Source organism: Pyrgilauda ruficollis, unplaced genomic scaffold (assembly GCF_017590135.1).
Source record: "Pyrgilauda ruficollis isolate IOZ18807 unplaced genomic scaffold, ASM1759013v1 scaffold141, whole genome shotgun sequence".
Classification (NCBI taxonomy): domain Eukaryota; kingdom Metazoa; phylum Chordata; class Aves; order Passeriformes; family Passeridae; genus Pyrgilauda; species Pyrgilauda ruficollis.
In genome coordinates this window covers 1,069,300-1,089,533 of record NW_024512655.1, presented here as the reverse complement: position 1 = coordinate 1,089,533, position 20,234 = coordinate 1,069,300, and the positions used below count along the sequence as shown (strand labels likewise).

Below are 20,234 nucleotides of genomic sequence, written 5' to 3'. Positions count from 1 at the left end.
GGTCTCAGGAGCAAAGCCACAGACCTGATTTAGAAAAACACTGATTTTTTTTTTTTCCCCCCACAGCTGTGTCATTAGAGCAAAAAAAGGGAGGGGGGAGGGGATTTAATAACACTTAATTACCATAAACTCTATCGGATCAGCCGCAGAGCAGCTTTCAGGTGCGAGGAGGGGAGGGAGAATGGGGGTGGCGAGGGGAGGCTAAGAGGAAGGAGGAATCCAGGGAAAGGCTGGATTTCCATGCTTAAAACTTGGAAGATTTCACATGACTCAGCCAGCAGTAATTCCAGCTTTGCTGGAGCTTTGCTGTCTGCTTTTGTCATTACCAGGGGTAATGCGGGAGACTGATCTCGCCAAATCTCCCGCAGCCGCCAGGTGTGAAATGGACTCTGGCAGAGCACCGGGCAGGCAGAGCCGAGCCAAGCATCTGCTGGGCCCTCTGCAGACCCAGCACATCCCCCTGAGCAGCCCAGCCCAGCTCTCCCATCTCCCAGCCTCTGCCAGGGCACAGCGGGCTCCTGGGCACTCAGGTCCTGCAGAGCCAAGGACATGTCAGTGCTGCACAGCCTCTCCAGGACATGTCAGTGCTGCATGGCCTCTCCAGGACATGTCACTCCTGCACAGCCTCTCCAGGACATGTCACTCCTGCATGGCCTCTCCAGGACATTTTCCCAGGCTCATCCTCCCCAGGCAACCCCAGGAGCACCCAGCCTGTCCATTCTCCCCTCCAGTCCTACAACAAACCCATGACAGGCCAAGGTTCCTTTTATTCAACCCCAAGCTGAGCTCAAGGACCTGCAGCAAACCCGTCTCCCCCCAGACCCCAGGCCAGGCCTTGGTCAGCAGCTTCAGGGCTTTTTGCTGCCTGTGCCCACTCCCAGCAGCCTGGCTTTGGGAGGCACTGATGCTGTCAGCAAGAACGGAGCCAAAACCTCATTTCTTCCCCTGTCCTAACTGGGCAGTGCCAAAGCCACCAGCAATGGATGTCCCCCCAAAGGAGAGGGACAAACAACAGAGGCTGGGTCTGAACTGCTCAGCTGCAGTCCAGCTCTGGTTCTGGGCTCCTCTGTTAAGCAGAGATCTTGTTTTGGTTTAAGTGGTCCCCAGCAGCACAGAGCAGCACAGAGAGGAGGATGGCAGCAGCAGCAGCAGCCTGTCAGCTCATCCCCACCCAGGGGCTGAGCCCCAGGTCCTTCCCTACGTGTGTTTTCCAGCACTGCATGCAGCCTGCTCTCCCAGCATTGCATGCAGCCTGCTCTTCCATCACTGCATCCAGCACTGCATGCAGCCTGCTCTCCCAGCACTGCCTGCAGCCTGCGCTCCCAGCACTGCATGCAGCCTGCTCTTCCATCACTGCATCCAGCACTGCATGCAGCCTGCGCTCCCAGCACTGCATGCAGCCTGCGCTCCCAGCACTGCATGCAGCCTGCGCTCCCAGCACTGCATGCAGCCTGCGCTCCCAGCACTGCATGCAGCCTGCGCTCCCAGCACTGCATGCAGCCTGCGCTCCCAGCACTGCATGCAGCCTGCGCTCCCAGCACTGCATGCAGCCTGCGCTCCCAGCACTGCATGCAGCCTGCGCTCCCAGCACTGCATGCAGCCTGCGCTCCCAGCACTGCATGCAGCCTGCGCTCCCAGCACTGCATGCAGCCTGCGCTCCCAGCACTGCATGCAGCCTGCGCTCCCAGCACTGCATGCAGCCTGCGCTCCCAGCACTGCATGCAGCCTGCGCTCCCAGCACTGCATGCAGCCTGCGCTCCCAGCACTGCATGCAGCCTGCGCTCCCAGCACTGCATGCAGCCTGCGCTCCCAGCACTGCATGCAGCCTGCGCTCCCAGCACTGCATGCAGCCTGCGCTCCCAGCACTGCATGCAGCCTGCGCTCCCAGCACTGCATGCAGCCTGCGCTCCCAGCACTGCATGCAGCCTGCGCTCCCAGCACTGCATGCAGCCTGCGCTCCCAGCACTGCATGCAGCCTGCGCTCCCAGCACTGCATGCAGCCTGCGCTCCCAGCACTGCATGCAGCCTGCGCTCCCAGCACTGCATGCAGCCTGCGCTCCCAGCACTGCATGCAGCCTGCGCTCCCAGCACTGCATGCAGCCTGCGCTCCCAGCACTGCATGCAGCCTGCTCTTCCATCACTGCATCCAGCACTGCATGCAGCCTGCTCTCCCAGCACCGCATCCAGCACTTCATCCAGCCTGCTCTCCCACCTCCCCGAGCTCCTACCACACAGATTTTTCAGCTGCTCCAGCGGGAATGAAACGCTCTTCCCGATTTTCCCTTCCCCATCCTCCAGCCACCCTCCAGTCTCGAGGAGCTGGGGAAGGAGCTCTGCAGGCAGGCAGGAGAGGTTCCAGTGGGGAAGGAGCTCTGCAGGCAGGCAGGAGAGGCTCCACTGGGGAAGGAGCTCTGCAGGCAGGCAGGAGAGGTTCCACTGGGGAAGGAGCTCTGCAGGCAGGCAGGAGAGGCTCCACTGGGGAAGGAGCTCTGCAGGCAGGCAGGAGAGGTTCCACTGGGGAAGGAGCCATGTCCCCCCTGCCCAGCCCTGGCTCCCAGAACGTTCTGCTCCGTTTGACAGCGGCCCCGTTTCCCCAGACAGGGCTCCCTTTTGATCTCCGGAGCGAGCTCTGGGGAGGGGGCAGGGCAGGGATGGAGGCTGCTTCCCTCTGGAAGGGTTTCCAGTCCTACAGGTGTTTTTTCACTCAGCCAGGGAGCAGCAGTGATTTCCTTGGCTGCCTCTGCTCCCCTCGCCACGCCAGGAGCGGCCACGGCAGCGCCAGCAGAGCCACGGGGTCACTGCTCCTCTTCCAGGGCTTCTCTTCCAGAGCCTCCCCTTCCAAAGGCTCCTCTTCCAGGGCTTCTCTTCCAGGGCCTCCCCTTCCAAAGGCTCCTCTTCCAGGGCTCCTCTTCCAGGGCCTCCCCTTCCAAAGACTTCTCTTCCAGAGCCTCCCCTTCCAAAGGCTCCTCTTCCAGCGCTTCTCTTCCAGAGCCTGCCCTTCCAAGGCTCCCCTTCCAAAGGTTCCTTTTCCAAAGGTTCCTTTTCCAGAGCCTCCCCTTCCAAAGGCTCCTCTTCCAAAGGCTCCTCTTCCAGAGGCTCTTCCAGAGCCAGCCCAGCTGTGCCCGAACTAGAGCTGCTCCCAGGGCCAGTGTGAGATGGAGAGGGGCACATCCTGCTGGGATGCAGAGGGGCAGATCCTGCTGGGATCTTTGGCATGGAGAGGGGCAGGTCCTGCCTGGAGCCCGTCACCACCCCAGGGATGCAGGAGGTGCAGGAGCAGCCCCTCCACAAGGCACAGGACCACCAGGCTGCAGGAAAAGGGGTCCCAGGAGATGCTGCAGCCCTGGCTCCTCCAGCAGGACACGAGGGGCTGATGGGATCCTGAATTCCAGCCAGCCCTTGCCTCCCTTCCCACCCCCAAATCCCAAAGCGCACTCTGGGCCCCAGCCAAAGCCCCACACTGCCCAGGAGCAGCTCCAAATCCAGGTGAGCATCCACCAGGGCCCATCCCATTTGGGAATGGTTTGCCACATGAGGTGGATCCTCCTGGTCCCAAGCAGAGCTGGGAACACAGGAACTGCTCTCCCCGTGGCACAGGGATGCTGCTGGAACCACAGCAGGGTGGGAGCTCTGTCACTGCTGGGGACACAAACCTTGGGGGTAGCCCCCTCCTGTCACCCCCTTTTCACAGCAAGGAACAGCCCCAAAGCACAGAAACCTCAGCTCCTCACCATTCCAACGGAATTCCAGCATCAGCACAGCCTGGGCTAAAATTCCTGCACAGCTCTGGAGGGAACAGGGGCTCCCCAAGGGTTTAATAAAAACCAGGGGAGAGCAGCAAAAGCCCCAGCTCCTAATTTCCATTCTGTCTCACCTCAAAGTGGGAGCAGAAAATAAAACTTTGCTTTACTCAGGGCTTCCTGGGAACCCCTCTGTTGAAAAGCTGGGGAAATCCCTGAAACTCCAGGAGCCAAGGGGCAGGATTCAGATCTGAGTGCTTCCTGCAAAGCCCAGAGCTCCTCACCCTGCCCTCAGCCCACACAAATCAAAGTGGGAAGGCCAAAGGAAAGGAACAGAATGAGTTCACTTGACCCCATGCCAAAAACATCCACCTGTGCCAGCTCAGGCACTTTTTTAGGATGAATCCAAAGCAATCCCTTGGTTTCACGTGGCTTGGGTAAAGTTCAGCCCATTCCCAGCCAGGCCCCCCAGGTTCTGCTCCCTGCACTCAGTTCTCAAGCACAAACTTGGAATTACAAGGGCCACAACCTCAGCAGGGACAGCAGAACAGAAAATGTGTGTCCCAGGGGCCTCAGGCCTGATGGAACAAACCTGTTCATGAACCTGTGGAGGCATCACCTGGAACTCACCTGCACCAGAAACATTTCAGGGATAACACAAACAGAGCAGATAGGAAAAAAAAATCAAAGAAATCATAAGGAGGTGCAGTTTAAAGGGTTCCCAGCAAAATCTGAGGCATTTCTGCTGCTAGGAAAGAGTTACTGGGCAGGAGAGGGTTACATCAAAGAGAGGATTTAGGATTTTCTATAGAGTGACACCAGCACTCAACATCCTCTGAGAGAATTCTGCCTTCAGAGCATCACTGGGGCACAAGGAGGGAAGAAACAGGAACATTCTGCGCAATCAGGATGCAGGACAGATCCCCACAATGCATCTTTACAAAGCAGAACATGAAGTATGTGCTTTAAGAAGGCTCCAGGACAAACTGCTGCCCTTGGAGATTCCCTGGATGGGTCACTGGGAATCCACCCCTGGCAGAGGCTGAGCTGGGCTGCAAGCCCACGGAGCAGGATCCAGCCTCACACAGCTGCTCTGCTTTGGGTGTTCAGCAGCCAGAGAGTGCAGGTTGAGGGATGGAGGTGGGTATTACTGACAGCTAATTAGTCTGATATTAACAACAAAGCCTTTAAGTAAACGGCCTGCAAAACCTCATTTACTCAACCTGGAGACAAACTCATTAACTGCAGGCTCCATTACCCAGCCCACTTCGCCAGTCGTAAAGAAAGTTTAAAAATCCTGTTTATAGCAAAGAACTGGAAGGCAAATCAAGAGATAAAAAAACCCAAAAAACAACAAACCAAACCCTAAACAGAGAAACCTTCTGCAGATTCCATCTCTATAGGAACGGTGCCATAAATGCATAAGAGAAAACTCAGCAGCCCCATTCTCCCTGACAGGCTCCTTTTTTTCCCTTTAAAGGAGCAGATGCCAGCACGATAAGCCCGTGTGAACCTTTCATATTAAACATGTCACCGAGACATTCTGCCTGAAAAAAAGTAGGAACACCCCTAAAATCCACCTTGAAGGCTGCAGCCTGCCTTTTTTTTTTTTTTTTAATCATCAAGCAATTACAGTAATTAAGAGGCAATCCCTCTCTCGCCCTGCAAGGCTCCCTCCGAGGAGATAAAGGAAAAGCAGAGCCTCCTCCTGCACCCCCAGTGCCAGACACAGCTCCCACCCCACAGCCCTCCCTCCTTAATTTCAATTAAGTTCCACTCAGGGGAAAGGAGAAGAAAGGGGAAGGGGATGGGGGAGGGAGAAGCAGCACTTACCCTTCGGGGACTCACTTCGGGCTTTCTTGCTCTCCAAAGGACACTCACTGCTGCTGTTGGGAGAACATACTCTTCTCTTGCCTAAAATTTCATCTGGGAGAGAGATGAGAGAGCTGAGTGTCAGGGAAGGCTGCACTTTCCTCCTTGCAGGAGCGACCAGAGAGACTTTGGTATTTTGCTGCTCTCTCTCACACACAGACACACACACACACTGATATTACCAGCAGAGAGAGAGAAAAAAATGAAAGTAAGAAAAATCATCATCTTGAGAGCCTTGATCTGCTTTCCTAATCACGCAGCCCAAAAGCACATAATGACTATTCATACACTGATCAATGCAACGTTTTCCAGCCATAAATTCTGAATCCAGTTGATTTCCTTACTGAGTTTCATCATTTGCTCTGGTGCCTTTTGTCCCCCCGGTGTTTCCACTCCTTTCATGCCCTGATGCAAAGCAACTGGGGGAGAGGAAGGGGAGGAAAAAAACAACACAGGGAAGAAAAAAAAAAAGAAAAAAAGAAAAAAAGCACAACAGATCTCTGAATCTTCCTACCACAGTATCTGTCTCTCTCTCTCTGTCTCTCTCTCTCTCTCAGTCTCTCCCCCTCCCTCCCCCCTCCTCCTTCAAAACCTCAAGGTCCTCAGCAATCTTCCCCCTCTGGATTGCACGGAAACACTCAAGCCTTTTGCATTACTGCAGCCCTCCGAAGCAACACCAAATCTCTAATACACAATTACAGCGTCCCCGAGCAGATTTCGAATCAATATCCTCCCCTAATAACGCTGGGGAAACTGAAAGCATGATGGTGCATATGGGCAGGAAGGAAGAGCCTGTTTGTCACTGCAAGCATCAAATTCTCATCTATCAAGGGCTCGTTAAAGATGCAGCATCTTAAAAGAAAGAAAATTATAATAATAATAAAAAAAAAAACCCTCATAAACAAGCAGCACATTTGAGTGAGAAAGGATTAGATCTGCCTGTGAGCCCAAACACTGCCAGGCTGCTGCAATGTGCCCGGAACGTGGGGGTTAAGGAAGGTTACAAACCCCCTCGGTCCTATTTATAACAACAACAACATCCTCGCTGTTCCAGGGGACATTTCCAGCCAAGCAACTGTCCCCTGCACTCAGGATCACTCCCATCACTGGCAATGCAGCTGAGCAGCCCAGGTTGCTGCCGTGGCAGGGATTTATCGGGGATCAGAGCACAGGGCTGAGCAGAGCAGCCCCAGCAGGTGCCTCTGCCCAGCGAGCTCCAAGCGGCATTTCAAGGCTTTAAAGAGCACAGGCTGCCTCCAAACTCAGCTTGCCACGACCCTGTCACCAAATCCCTCGACAAAACTGGCACTGGGGACGATGCAGAAGCCAAAGCCAAGGGAGCCCAGCAGAACAGGGGGACTGGGGAGAGCCAGGGAAGAAGGACAGAAGCACCCCTGACAGCCCTGGAGCTCTCTCAGCACCCACATCACAGCTGCCTGTCCACACAACTGGAATTTTCTCCCTCCCCCTGCCTCAGTTTACCCCTCACACAGCTCCTGCACAGCGTTCCAAGCTCGGGGGGAGCACAGGCAGAGCCCCCAGCTCCCTCCCCCTGGAATGCTCCATCCCTCACGCTGATTTTCCTGGAAGCTTTGCCCTGACACTGCAAACCCTCGGCGCTGGAGGCCAAGATCACAAATCCTGCTCCTCCTCAGGGCTGTTCTCAGCCAGGATTTGTGGCTTTGGAACAACTCGAGCCCCTCCGCTCGCCCCTCCCAGCCCGGGCTGGAGGCAGAGGAGTCTCCATGGAAAAGAGCTGGTGACAGAAGCACGGGCTCCATGTGACAGCAGTTGGAATGTGAGCAGTGAAGATTCCTTGGTTTCACAGCTCTGCCAAGGCACCTCGTTCTCCCCATCCCTGCTTCCCTCCCGCTGCTCCTCTCCCACCCCCGGGCCCATCTGCCGGCAGACACTGCTCCGGGCCCTGCTATTCCCAGCCATTCCCAGATATTCCCAGCCCATTCCCTGCTACTCCCAGCCATTCCCAGTGTTCCCAGCCATTCCCAGATATTCCCTGCTATTCCCAGTTCCCAGCCTATTCCCAGACATTCCCAGTTTTCCCAGCCATTCCCATATATTCCCAGCCCATTCCCAGTTTTCCCAGCCATTCCCATATATTCCCAGCCATTCCCATGCTATTCCTAGCCCATTCCCAGTTTTCCCAGCCATTCCCATATATTCCCAGCCATTCCCATGCTATTCCTAGCCCATTCCCAGTTTTCCCAGCCATTCCCAGCCCATTCCCCAACACCATCAGCCCCATCTCCCTCCCAGCCGGGGCAGGGTAGGATCAGGATCCCGCAGGAGCTCTGGCCTGGCACCAGCTCCCTGTGCCCCATCCCTCAGGGCAGCAGCCCGGGGTGATACCTGGCACTGGCACAGAGGGGGGGTCCAGCAGTCCCCATTCCCTGCAGAGACCCCACATTTATCCCCAGGGGACCCTCCCAGCCCCTCAGCTTCACCGAGCCCCACGTGCTGAGGCTGCATTTGGGCTGCCCCTGCCGCAGTTCTGTGACTGAATCTCAGAATTTCCTCTTTTTTATTTGTTTCTTCAGTTCAGGCAAAGCCCTGCAGTGTGGCAGAGACGCCTCTGGCCCCAGAAGCGTGGGGGCTAAATCAGCAAGAGACACAGTGAGCAAGGAAAGGGAATAAAGAGCAGCATTAAGATCATCACAAAGATGTAACAACCAACCCCAAAAAGGTACCGAGCCAGGAGCAAGCACAGGACTGAACTCCACTTTTCTGAGTCCCAGCTCAGTGTTTTAAGAAGTCAAACCCCACCTCTGCTCCCTGAGCTGCAGAGGCAGGTCCCACTTGCTTTAATGACTCAATTAACAGCCAGCTCCAGGGTTCAACCCCGCAGCAAGGCTCCAGCACCCATCCTCTCCTCCTCACCACCCCAGCACAGCTCTGCCAGCCCACCTCCACTGCCCAGCCCCTCCAGGGCACCCTGCACTGCCCACCCAGCCCTGCATCTCCACCCAAGCCATCTGTGCCCTCCTGACACAAAGGGCCAGGGCACCGAGATGGGAGCAGGCAGTGGCCACCCCCCCGGCTTTGCAGCAGCAGCAGCAAAACCAAATATGTTTTGCAAATGAGCTGGCAGAGCAGCTCCTGGATGTCTCAGCACCCTCCCAGAGACAGGCTGTGCATTTAGTGCCTTGCTGCTCAAGGAGCACAAAGCCCCAGGGCAGATTCTGCTCCTCAGCCCAGGCACCTGCAGAAGGCAGCAGCCACCTGAACGGGTGGGGAGGCATTTGGGGTTTTGTTCCCCAAATCCCCGCTTCTGCCTCCTCTGCCCTGCCTTCCTGCAGAGCACTGCAGCTGAAAGGAAGCCAAATCAGGGCAGTTTTTAATATTACAGCTGAAAATGAAAGACATTATCAGTAGAAGTGTAGAGTTATGAAGCCAGGCCGGGCAATAACAGCAGGGAGGGGGGCTGAGGGAAGCCCCAGGCAAACTGAGCACCCACTGCCAGCCACCCCGAGCACAAACCCGCTCAGCCAGGCCTGCCACACAGGTCCCAGACCCCACATCACATCCCAGGCTCCTGCTGGCCTGCCAAGGCAGCTCAGAGGGAGCATTTGGAGACAAAGTCCAACGTTTCCCCCAGAGCTGCAGAAATCAGAGTGGACTTTTTCCCTCCTCTCCTTCAGGGGAGGCCCAGCACTCACCTGCTGCACTCCTGCAGAGGGGCATGCAGACAGGAATGGGCAGGACAGCCCCTGTGTGCCCTGCTGGGGCTCAGCCAGGCTCTGCAGCAGCAGGAGAAGGGAGGTGGGCACAGCCCCCCGAGGCAGCTGGTGAGGCAGCCAGCCTGGGGGGTGCTCTGCCTCCTGCCCTGCTCTAATCCTCAGCCTCCCTGCACTCAGCAGGGCTGCCTGGCTTAAGAGGCATCCTCACCAACACATCTAAGAAGCCCAAGCCTCCTGATCAGCTTTCAGGAGAGGACTCGGGAGCCTAAGTCTGGGGAGATTAGAAACCCTATCCCCAGCCTTCCCCAAAGACTGAGGGGCTTTATCCCACCCGGCACAGGGAATCTGCAGCAGGACACTCCTGGGGAGAGCTGAGCAGGGGGGGTCACCTGGAGAAGGGGAATCCAGGAGGTTTTTGCTGAAGGGGCTGCAAAGGGTCCCAGTTTCGGGGGACCAGGGACTGCAACAAATTCCTGTGCACTGTGCTCCTGCTCCAGCACAAAGGGAAGGGATGCAGACCTATCTCACGCTCCCCATCCCAGCACTGGGGCTGCTCTGAAAGCTTCTTGGACCACGAGATCCTGAGTAAACAGAGAATGGAGCCAACTTCCTCGGGAAACCACCCAGGCTGGGCCAGCCAACAGCAACGAGACCACAGCCCCTCTCCCATCTCCCTTCCCATTATTTTAAGAGGGGGAAAAACATCCTCTCTGGCTCTTAACCCCAGCCCTGGAGAGGACAATCCCCACTGGGCAGCCTGAGATGCCTTGGCAGCCTCTCCCCACTCTCCTTTGGCAGGGACGGCTCCCAACAGAGGAGCTGCTGAGCTCCATCCCAGGCACTCCTCGTGTCCCTGTGCCCAACACCACAGCTCTGGGGACACCCTGGGCACCCCCTTTCCCAGCCATGGGGCTTTTGTGAGGAGCTGCCCCAGCTAGTGGGGCTCAGCAGGCCCAGAGCTGCTCCCAACAAAAGCTGGGAGAGGAGGATCCATCCATGGGCACCGGCCCTGGCCAGCAGGAATCCTCAGAACAAAGGCAGGGGAAGAACAAGGTCATGGGAAGAACAGGCCATGATTTAACTGGGGGCAACAAAAATGGGGGGAAAAAAATTACTGGGGAAGCTGGGGGCAGGGAAGCAGTCAGCTTCTGGGATTTGGGATCCTGGAACAATCCCAGAGCAGCTCCCGGGGCAGGGAGAGCTCCAGCAGCAAAGGAGGGGACAGGGAATGTTGCTGGGTCTCTAATGCCAAACCAGCTGCAAAACAAAGGCAGCAATCCCCTGGCAGCAGGTCAGGAAATGGTGCTGGGACATGGCAGGAGCAGCTCCAGCCTCAGTGACCGCCCTGGGTTGTCTCCCTACACCCTGATCTGCTTGGGGAGGCCACTGAGACCCAGCAGGAGCAGCCTGGCACGGCAGGGCAGGGGGGCACTGCTGCCCAGGGCTGTGCCAGCACAGCCAGGCTGTGTGTGAGCCCTCCCTGAGCATCCCCTTCCAGTCCCTGCCCCAGGAACCTGCTGGACACAGAAAGGAGAGCAGGGAACAGAGGGGAGGGAGGGGTGGGACAGGGGAATGGCTCTTTACAAAGCAAGGAGGAGGAATGCTGAGTGATCCAAGGGCTTTCTCCTCCTTGCTGGACTTTTGGAGGACTCTGGCTCAGCCCCCAGCAGCACAGGAGGGCTCCAAGGAGAGGCAGAGACCAACACTCTGATCTCAGTGCACCTCACAGCAGCACCCCAAAGGCTGGCCCGGGGTCCCTGACTCCTCCCTGGGCACGGGGGGCAGCCTGGATCCCCGTCCTCAGCTCCACAGGAGCCTCTGCCTCTCCTCCCACCATCCTCAGGGTCCTGCTGCCTCCCACCTCCTCACATTCCACCTCCCCAGCTGCAACCAAGCCCCTGAAGGGAACATCCCTTCATTTCAGGAGCATTTCAGGTGCCAAGGAGGGACACAGAGGGAGCTGCAGGTGATGCTGGAGCCGTCCTGCTGCCTGCCTGACACCAGGCTGCTGATTAGGGAAGGTGCTCCAACACCCCCCTGGCTCCCAGGTTCTCACAAAATTCATTTTTACAGCATGCACCCAAGCCACAGAAAGGTGGTAAATATTCATGGTATGAAAAACGCTCATGGAAAGGATATACTGCACTTAAGAGAGAGATCTGAATTAATTTTATATGCTGCAGAGAGGCTTTTTAGCAATCACAAACTTGTGAATCTCAACTTTCTTTTAGAAAAGATTTAAAGAACGCAGCTGGCAGAGTGGGCTGGAAGGCCAGGCCTTTTGGAAGCTCATTTTCCTGCCTGGAAAGGAGCAGCTTCCAGTGGGAAGTTTGACAAACCAGAGACACAGGCACAGAGAGGTGATGAATTCCCCATCCCTGGCAGTGCCCAAGCCAGGCTGGACAGGGCTTGGAGCACCCTGGAAGGTGTCCCTGCCATGGCAGGGGAGGCACTGGATGGGATTGAATTCCCTTCCCACCAGTCTGGGGTTCTGTGAGCACAAACCTCTTGGGCACAGCTTGTTTGGCCCCTTCTCTCAGCCCTGGGGATGTCACCTGTCACCAGGGACAGCACCCCTGTCCCCCTGCAGGCTCAGGAGCTGCTCCAGCTCCCTGGCTGCTCCTTCCACAGCATTTCCTCAGCACAGGCAAGGCTGAGGCCAGCGATTCCCAGCAGAGCTGCTGGTGGGGCTGGACCCCCTTAGCACCATTTAAATGTCCAATTGCACTCATTCAGGCCCTGAAAAAAACGCTGCTCCTCCAGCCCGTGACAGCTTTGACAGCCAGACTCCTTAATTCCTTTTTCTTATTCCCTTAATCTGTCATCTTTATCAGGCTGGGGAAGTGCCAGGCAGCAAGCAGGAGCCCCGGCCCCGATCAATCTCCACATTACAGCTGACAGAATGGTGCTAATAACTTATTGATCTCATGTTTGCCAAGCCCCAGTGGGGCTGAAAGGCTCCCATTGATTGGCTTGAGGGAAGGAGCCTCTCAGCTGAGAGCAGAGAGGAAAAGCTTCAAATTGTCTTCTTCCCCATGAGCTGGGAGAGGGAGGGCAGGGACCAGGACAAGGAACCCAGGAGCAGGAGGGATGGAAAGGAAGAAGGATGTGTGTGTGTGTGTGTGTGAGATGGGGATTAAGAGTGGAAAAGGAAGTGGGGGAAAAAAGGGTTTGAGAAGAAAGAAACGCGAGGAGGAGGAGGGGAAAGAGCAGGGAAGGGAAAGAAGCAAAGGGAAGAGAAGGAACTGGGAACAAAAAAATTGTGCAGAGCTGAAAACTGAATGAAATAGACAGCTGAGCCTCTTCTTGCTCACAGCAAATCATTAATAAAACGCTTCCCATGCCCAGCCCTCCACCCTTAAATAACTTCAATAAGCCTGCACAAAGGGCTGCTCACTCCCTGGGCACTGTGGAACCACGAGCTGTACCTGGGGACAGGGCAGCAGCAGGACAGTCCCCAGGGGGACAGAGGCACAGTTTAACCCTGGGACCTCCCCACCCAGCTCCTTCACCTGCACTGAAGAGGCCAAAAACCACCAGGAGCTATCAGGGATGCTGAGCCCTGCCCGAGCTGGCCTGGATGATCTCAGAGGTCTTTTCCAACCTCATCTGAACTCCAACCACAGGGCCCTGACCTGCCTCAGCTCCTTCTCTGCCAGCAGGGGCAAAGCCAAGAGTAAAACCTGAGCACTCACCAGCGAAATCCCTGCACTGACCTGTGCTGGCACAGCCAAGGGAAACGCTTCCACGCTGCCTTTTCCCACCTTCCCCTCACTTCCCAAGACCTCTGCTGGTATTACAAAAGGATCCGGGTTACATCCCACTCCTGCAAGGCTCAGGAGGTGTAAAAACAAACTTAGAGAGAGCCCAGAGAGGGGGCAGTGCTCCAGCTCCCAGCCCAGGGCATGCAGAGCAGGGACAGAGCCTCGACCCTCACGCTGCCAAGGTAAACAATTGTCCTTCACGGCAAAACAGTCAACAACAGGGCCTGGCCTTGCAGCTCCTGGATGCCCATTTGGTGCTGATTTTCTGCTCAATTTAAGGCAGCAGTCCAATAAAGGCTGGTGCTTTTTTTGCCTGTTGTTTGGCTTAGTTAAATGAAAACACGTCTGCGGCCCAGCTCATTATCCCGCGCCCTCAGAGCAGCCCTGAGCTGGGATCCTGTCTCCAACCATTAGCAGCGACATCCCTGATCCCAATTCCTTTTCATCCCCAATATTAACTCCTCCTTAGCATATGAAAGCTCCGGCTCTCGGTGCAAAGGCAAACGAGGTCACTGCAAGGCCTCTGCGGTGGCCTCGGCAGGGACACAGGGCCCAGGGGTTGTGCAGTCAGCTGCGCACCCACACTGCGAATAAAAACCCTAAATTCCCACATTTTCATCTCTTTACAGCCCCAAAAATCCCCCCTTCTCCCTTGCTCAGTCAACTGGGCACCACGTGGAAAGGTGGGCCAAGAGGGTGAGCCCAGAACAAATCCCCTCACAGGGACAGAGAACAAATCCCCTCACAGGGGCAGAGAACAGATCCCCTCACAGGGACACAGAAAAAAACCCCCCACATGGACACAGAAAAAAAACCCCTCACAGGGACACAGAAAAAACCCTTCACAGGGACACAGCTCAGCTCTGGGCTGTTTTTGAGACCTGGGGGTGAGCTCTGCTCCTCCAGGGCTGCAAAAGCACCAGGAACACAGGGCCCCTAAGGGAGCAGGGGACACAGGTGCCACACTGTCCCCAGCACGTGGCATTCCCACAGGAACCACACATTCCTGCTCCCACGGGGCCAAGGCTCTCAGGGTTTGTCATTCCCATCCCACTGACCAAAAAAAAAAACCCTGGAAAAGCCTCTCTGGCAGCTCTGCCCCACAGAAAACTGCCCTGCTGCTGCTGCCTCCCCCAGCACAGCCAGGGCAGCCTCAGCCCCAGGTGTTTAATGCAGAAATACAGTGAATTTCTCCCTGCCTGGGGCAGGAGCTGAGGCTCTGTGTCCCCTGTGTGCCCTCTCAGAACATCTCCAGCCACCACACCAAGCCCCTGAGGCATGAGGGGCAGAAGGAAGAGAGGGAAGAGCTACCCACCTTCCTCTAGCATGAGGGAGCCTGAATCCTCCACTTCTATCCATGCAAATAGTCCTAGTGCAACTGGAAACCCATGAAATCTGGCACTGCAGAACAGAGGGTGTTTGAGGAGAGAAAGAGGAGAAATTAACAGGATTTTTTTGCAGGACAGGAATGAATTAAGAGCCTCGGGACCAGGTGGAAAATGCTGGCTCAGGCTCCACAGCAATGTGCAAAGCACAGCAGCACGGGGGAGGCACTTGGAGACCCTCTGAGGCTGCTCCCAGGGAAGCACAGACCCCACTCCATGAACCTTTCCTCTCTTCCTTCCCTTCCATCCCCAGCTGCAGCTCAGTTAGCACCAAGGAGAGCACTCCCCGCTGCAGAAGGGACAGCAGGGAACCACCTGCAGGGTCAGCGGAGGAGAGAGCAGCCCTGGTTTGTAGGGAAACTGCTCTGGGGGCTTGGGGAATCACCAAAGCTGCTTTTCCTCCCTGCTCCTGTGCAGCATGGCAGTGCCAAGGGCTGGCTCAGGGAGCCAACCTCACCCCCAGCCCCAGGCAGCTCTGCCCTGAGCCCTTTGCCACCTTCCTGATGTCAGAAAAGCCCCAGAACCACACACAATTATTTTTCACTCGTTTCAGCCCCTTTCTGCATTTCAAAGACCGTTCCAGACCCAGTGATATTGCTGATTTTCCAGCCCAGGCTGTTTGAAACTACAGCACTGCCTCTAATCCTGGTTGTAAGAACAAGCAAAGGGATTCCCTCCCAGAATTAATCACAAACCAGCCAACCCTGCCAGCCTCAGCCTTTTTGCTGCCCCCACGGGCTGGCAATCAGCAAATCTCTGCCATTTGTGCTGTCCTTGCTCCCAATCCTGCCCTGAAGCAGAGGCAGGGAGGAGCAGGCACCGCTGTGCCCTGCTCCAGCAGCACTCTGAGCTCCATGGGGAGCACAGCAGCCTCCAGAGAGCTCCTCCTGCCCTCCCTGGGACCAAAGCCCACCCAGAAACCAGCACCAGAACATTTCAGAGCAGATGCTGGCAGCCTGGGAGAGCCCCGGCAGCTCCCAGCCAGGAGAGATGCAGGACTTCTTGAACCCAATGGCCCCAGCATCATTTATTGAGCATTGTTTATCTCCAGGTTCTTTTAGAAGGGGGAGATTCTCACAGCCCAACACACAGGGCTGAGGGCAAAGTTCCTCTGCCCTTCTTGTTGGAACAAAATGGTTTCAACAACAACAACAACCAGTCCTTCAGTCCGAGCCAGCACCACCTCTGAAAATTCTCTAACAAGTCATGATCAGCCAGCTCCCCTCCCAGCAAAACCAGCCCCAAAATCCAGAGTGGAGCTGGCCCTGGGGACAGGTGACAAAGCCCCTGTCCCCTCAGACACCTCCTGTGCCCACCTGAAACAGCCCAAACCTGTCCTTGAGAGCTTTGTCACTGCCCTGGTGGCCTCCTGTGTGCCTGAGCCTCTTCCACTCTTGAATATTTCACGGGATCAGTGAGGTTGGAAAAGACCTCCAGGAGCAGCCAGGCCAAGCATTAACCCAGCACCACCAGCACATGTCCCCAGTGTGACCTGAACACCTCCAGGGTGACCCCACCACTGCCCTGGGCAGCCTCTTCCAAAGCTTCCCCCAAGAAATTGCTCCTAATATTGATAACATTGTTCCTAATAATTGCTCCTAATACTGTGCCTCTCCTGGCACAACTTGAGGCCATTTCTTAATCTAAGGAACAAACCAGAGCACCTCAAACACCAATTAAGAGGAATCAGAGCTCCTAGACCTCATCTTTTCTCCTGGTGGGAATGAGAAGAACCCTTTGCATTTCTGGAATGCCACAGGTCTCAGAGAATTCCAGCAATGCTGATCAAGCCCAGCAGTTTCTCTGCAAAGCAAACAACACTGAAACCCATTCTGACATCCAGGGTCAGCTGAGCCACACCGACTCCAGCAGGGTCACAGGGAAAAATGGATTTATGGCCAGCTTGGCTTTTGGAGCTGTGCAGGGAAAGGGGCTTTGGGAAATTGTTAATGATGAGATTGGAGATTCAGCTGTGAAAGCAAAGTCTGGGAGCTGCCATGGCTGATTTACACACACACACACACCACAAATCCCTCCTGAATCCATCCTGAAGATGTGATTTAAGTTTTCACCCCCCAAAGACATTCCCAAAGGGTGTCAGGTGTGGGGTCCCTCTGGATTTGGGGTTCACTCACACTCAGCAGAATGACTGACACAATACACAAACAGCTCCACAACCAGACAGGTTTTCTGAAAAGGCCTAAAACAGCACACAGAGAGATCCAGCTCTGATTTGGAAGGGCAGGGTATAAAACTGTATAAAGCAGTATAAAAACTGACAGAAACCCCAGTTTTTCCTCAGCTTTCACTTCTAGTTGAAGGATGCTGCACTCAACAAGCAGATCTTGGTTTATTTACCCCAGACTCTCACTTGCTGACTTCTGCACGTTTGCCACCAGCCCAAATTTCCCCACACCCCCTCCCTGACACCCAGGGCAGGATCCTCAGGAGCACTTCTGGTTCCACACTGGGTGCAGCTGAAACCAGGGGAACAACCCAAAACCTGCCAGGCAGCCCCAGAAACCCAACCAATGCTGCTCCCAGAGGAGCTGGCAGGCCCGGCAGCAGCGTGGGGAACCTCAGATTAATGAAATTACAAATCCAATCATGCTCTGAGCAAGGCCTTTCTGCTTCACTTGCCACCAGCCCTGGGGACACTGCAGCCCCGTGCTGCCACAAGCTCCTTTAGCACCGGCTCTGACAACAACACAAGGCTGAGATCAAAGCCCAAAAAACCTCCAAAAGGGCTTCACCACCACCAGGAAACCCTTCCCACCTCCACCTTCAGCCACAACACCACGAGGTTTCCTACAGCTGAAGGACAGCACGCAAAAAAACCAACAGGACAACGGGGGCGAGAGGGACGGGAGGGGAAGGAGGGGAGGGAAAACACGAGGCCAGGGCAGCAGGAGGTGCCCAGCCCTCACCTGCTGCTGCCAGCCCCACGTCCAGGGGGTTCCTCTTGAACTCACAGCGGCTCTGGCTCTCTGGCATAACGAGCTGACGGCTCTGGTGCAGGTTGGAGATGATGGTGGACAGGTCGCTGTCGCGGCTGCGGCAGAGCACAGACACCCCACGTTAAGGAAATCCCACCTGCACACACCCCCCCGCCAAAATTTAATTTCCCCCCAGTCTGAGCACATCTGGGAGAGGGTTTTGTGTGCTCCAGCATTGCTGGATGGCAGCAGAGCTCTCCCCCCTCTCCCTCCCTCCCTCGGGTGCCTCCGTAACCTCTCCTGGGTTTTGGGGATTTCAAAGCCCTTCCCCAGCTCCCCTCTCATTTCCCATCAAGGGCCCTGCAGCTGCCAGAGCTGCTGATCCCAGCCCTGCCAGATATAACTTGCGTGGGCCAGGACTCACATCTCGCATGGAAAAACTGAAAGAGGAGGAATTGGCAGAGCTGCTCCAGCGTGAATAGGAAAGTTGAACTGAAATAACTGATAGTTTTCTATCAGCTGCCACCCTTCTATTCTTAAAAACCTAAGTTTTTCCATTCCATCAGTGCTGGGACAAAAGGCTGCTTGATTTGATTGAATAATGGTTTTTCTCCTCAGAGAGAAACCCACCAGGAGCCCGGACAGCAGCGTTACTCAGAGCTGAGGGGACAGATTTATTTACAAAACCCATTTTCAACTCCCCCTCCAACAGATCCTGAAACAATGCTCTTCCTTCTGGGAAAAGAGACTGTGTTAGAGCAATTCAGCATTATTTTGCCTGTTCTCCTTGCATCACACTGCTGCTAACTAGGCTGGGTTAGTCCATTTTTTTCTGGGTTTTTTTCCTTCTGTGGAGAGGATGAACACAAAAATTCACTGTAGCAGATACTGCAGCTCAGTGGCGAATGATTTTGCTGGCAAACCACTCTCCAGCTGCAAAATATTCCTGAGTAAATGATCTACAAGGAGTGAGGAGGAAGAACAAGGTGGAACCCGTGGCAGGAGCTGCTGGGGCTGGAACATCTTTTTTTTTGTTCGCTTGCAGGAGATGCTGAGCTCCCCCTCCTCCCAGCACCGGGGCTCACCCCCACCTAAACGGGGCAACTTTTCCTCCTGCCCTCTCTCTGAAGGGAAGATGCCAGCCAGGAGATCTGGAGACATTTGGCAAAAACGACAGAAATGAGGAATACTGCCCTCCCTGCCCAGCCACAGCTCCCTCCCGTGCCAGCAGCGCTCCCACCCAGGGGTGTCCTCACCTGGGCCCGGCAGGGCAGCCCGGAGGGTGCATTATCTGCACAATTACCCAGCACTGATCTGCCTTAAATATCCCCCCGGTGCTGCTGCCCTGGCCCCGAGCAGAGCCCGGCGCTCCCAGCCCAGGCTGGGGGCTGCAGCAGGGGCTAATCCGTGTCTAGCTCGCTGCTAATCAGATCAGTTCAGGACAGAAAGTCTTTAGGGACTTTCAGCGGGCGTCTGGCTGCAGATTTCCACGGGAGGCTGCAGACACAAACAGCCCCGTGACTGCCCATCCCTCGGGGGGATCAGCAGGAGAAGGGATGCTCGGATCCCAAATCCCCTGAGCATCCCTCCCCAAAGCAGTTCAGAGTGCTCCTTATGCAAGCACGAGGCTCATTACTTAAGCAAGCCCACAGGTGAGTGGGAAGCCCATTTCTCCTGTGCCAAGCAGTTTTGGGTCTTATCCTCTTTTAGCTGCCACCTTTAAGATGCATTATGCAAATATTTTGGTGTCTTAAGTCATTTATGGGATTAATGTGAAGTGATTATCAGTTCTTTTTAATCATGCCAATCAATAAGTGGCTGTCAGGGACAGAGGACAAATGCAGATAAACGCTGCCATCAGCACAAGGCCCGGAAAGGGCGGAGGAGAGGAGCCAGGAGAGCAGGGAGTGGGAAGAGAAAAATGGGATAATTACATCTTTGCATTTGCACGCTGCCTCGCATCCCAGCGGAGCCCCGAGCAGCGCTGGGGTGTAAACACGTTCAGCTGCTGGGAGGGATTGTTTTATCCACCAGGAAAATGCAAACCCCTCTGTCTGGAGAGGCTCCTCAAAAACCAGAGAGGGCAGAACACTGGGATAGATCCAGGGAAAACAGAACCCAGGAGAGGGAATCATCCAGCACCAGAAGTGGCACTCCCCTTCCCCCAAAACCTCCTGCTTTCAGGACATTTCCTACAGGTTTAAAATAAACCTGTCTGTCTGGAGAGGCTCCTCAAAAACCAGAGAGGGCAGAATACCGGGACAGATCCAGGGAAAACAGGAGAGGGAATCACCCAGCACCAGCAGTGGTGCTCTCCTTCCCCCAAAACCTCCTGCTTTCAGGACATTTCCTCTGGGTTTAAAATAAAACCATCAGCAAATCCACGCTCAGGGAGCCACAGGCACACTCCTGCCTCAGTTTACCCACGGAGCCAGGCAGAACCCAGTCCCCATTCCCCACCCCAGCCCCTTCTGAGCCAGCACACTGGGATGCAGTGACCTCAGGAGGGATGAGCCGAGCAGGGCAGCCCCCTTCGGCTGCAGGCCACAGCGGCACAGAGGTGCTGACAGATGTCCCCAAGGGTCACACGCCACCAGGCAGAGCCAGACTGGGAGCAACGCCCTCCAAATGTGTCTCATTTCCAGCCATTAGCAGCGAGTGCCTGTCTGAGGAGGAGAGGGATGAGCAGACTAATGGCTGGAGACAATTAACCAAAATATCAATCAGTGTCAGGGCTGCGCAGAGCCCGGGCAGCCAGGCGCCCGCAGGCCCTGCTGGCTCTGCCCAGACTGCAGAGGGGCCAAAATGGGAATAATTCCCATCAGCGGCTGCCTTTTCCCTT

At 55.6% G+C, this 20,234-nt stretch overlaps 1 protein-coding gene across 2 annotated transcripts in view; it reads right to left on the bottom strand.

Moving 5' to 3' along the window:
* The window catches only part of SAMD11 (sterile alpha motif domain containing 11), a 76,328-nt gene that overhangs the window by 23,397 nt on the left and 32,697 nt on the right, over positions 1–20,234 (bottom strand). For both annotated transcript variants that reach the window (XM_041460299.1, XM_041460300.1), the window contains 2 exons: positions 17,384–17,508; positions 5,574–5,666 (listed from right to left, as the gene is read on the bottom strand). In XM_041460299.1, coding sequence (XP_041316233.1) covers positions 5,574–5,666; positions 17,384–17,508 — 218 coding nt within the window. The remainder of the gene's footprint in view (positions 1–5,573; positions 5,667–17,383; positions 17,509–20,234) is intronic.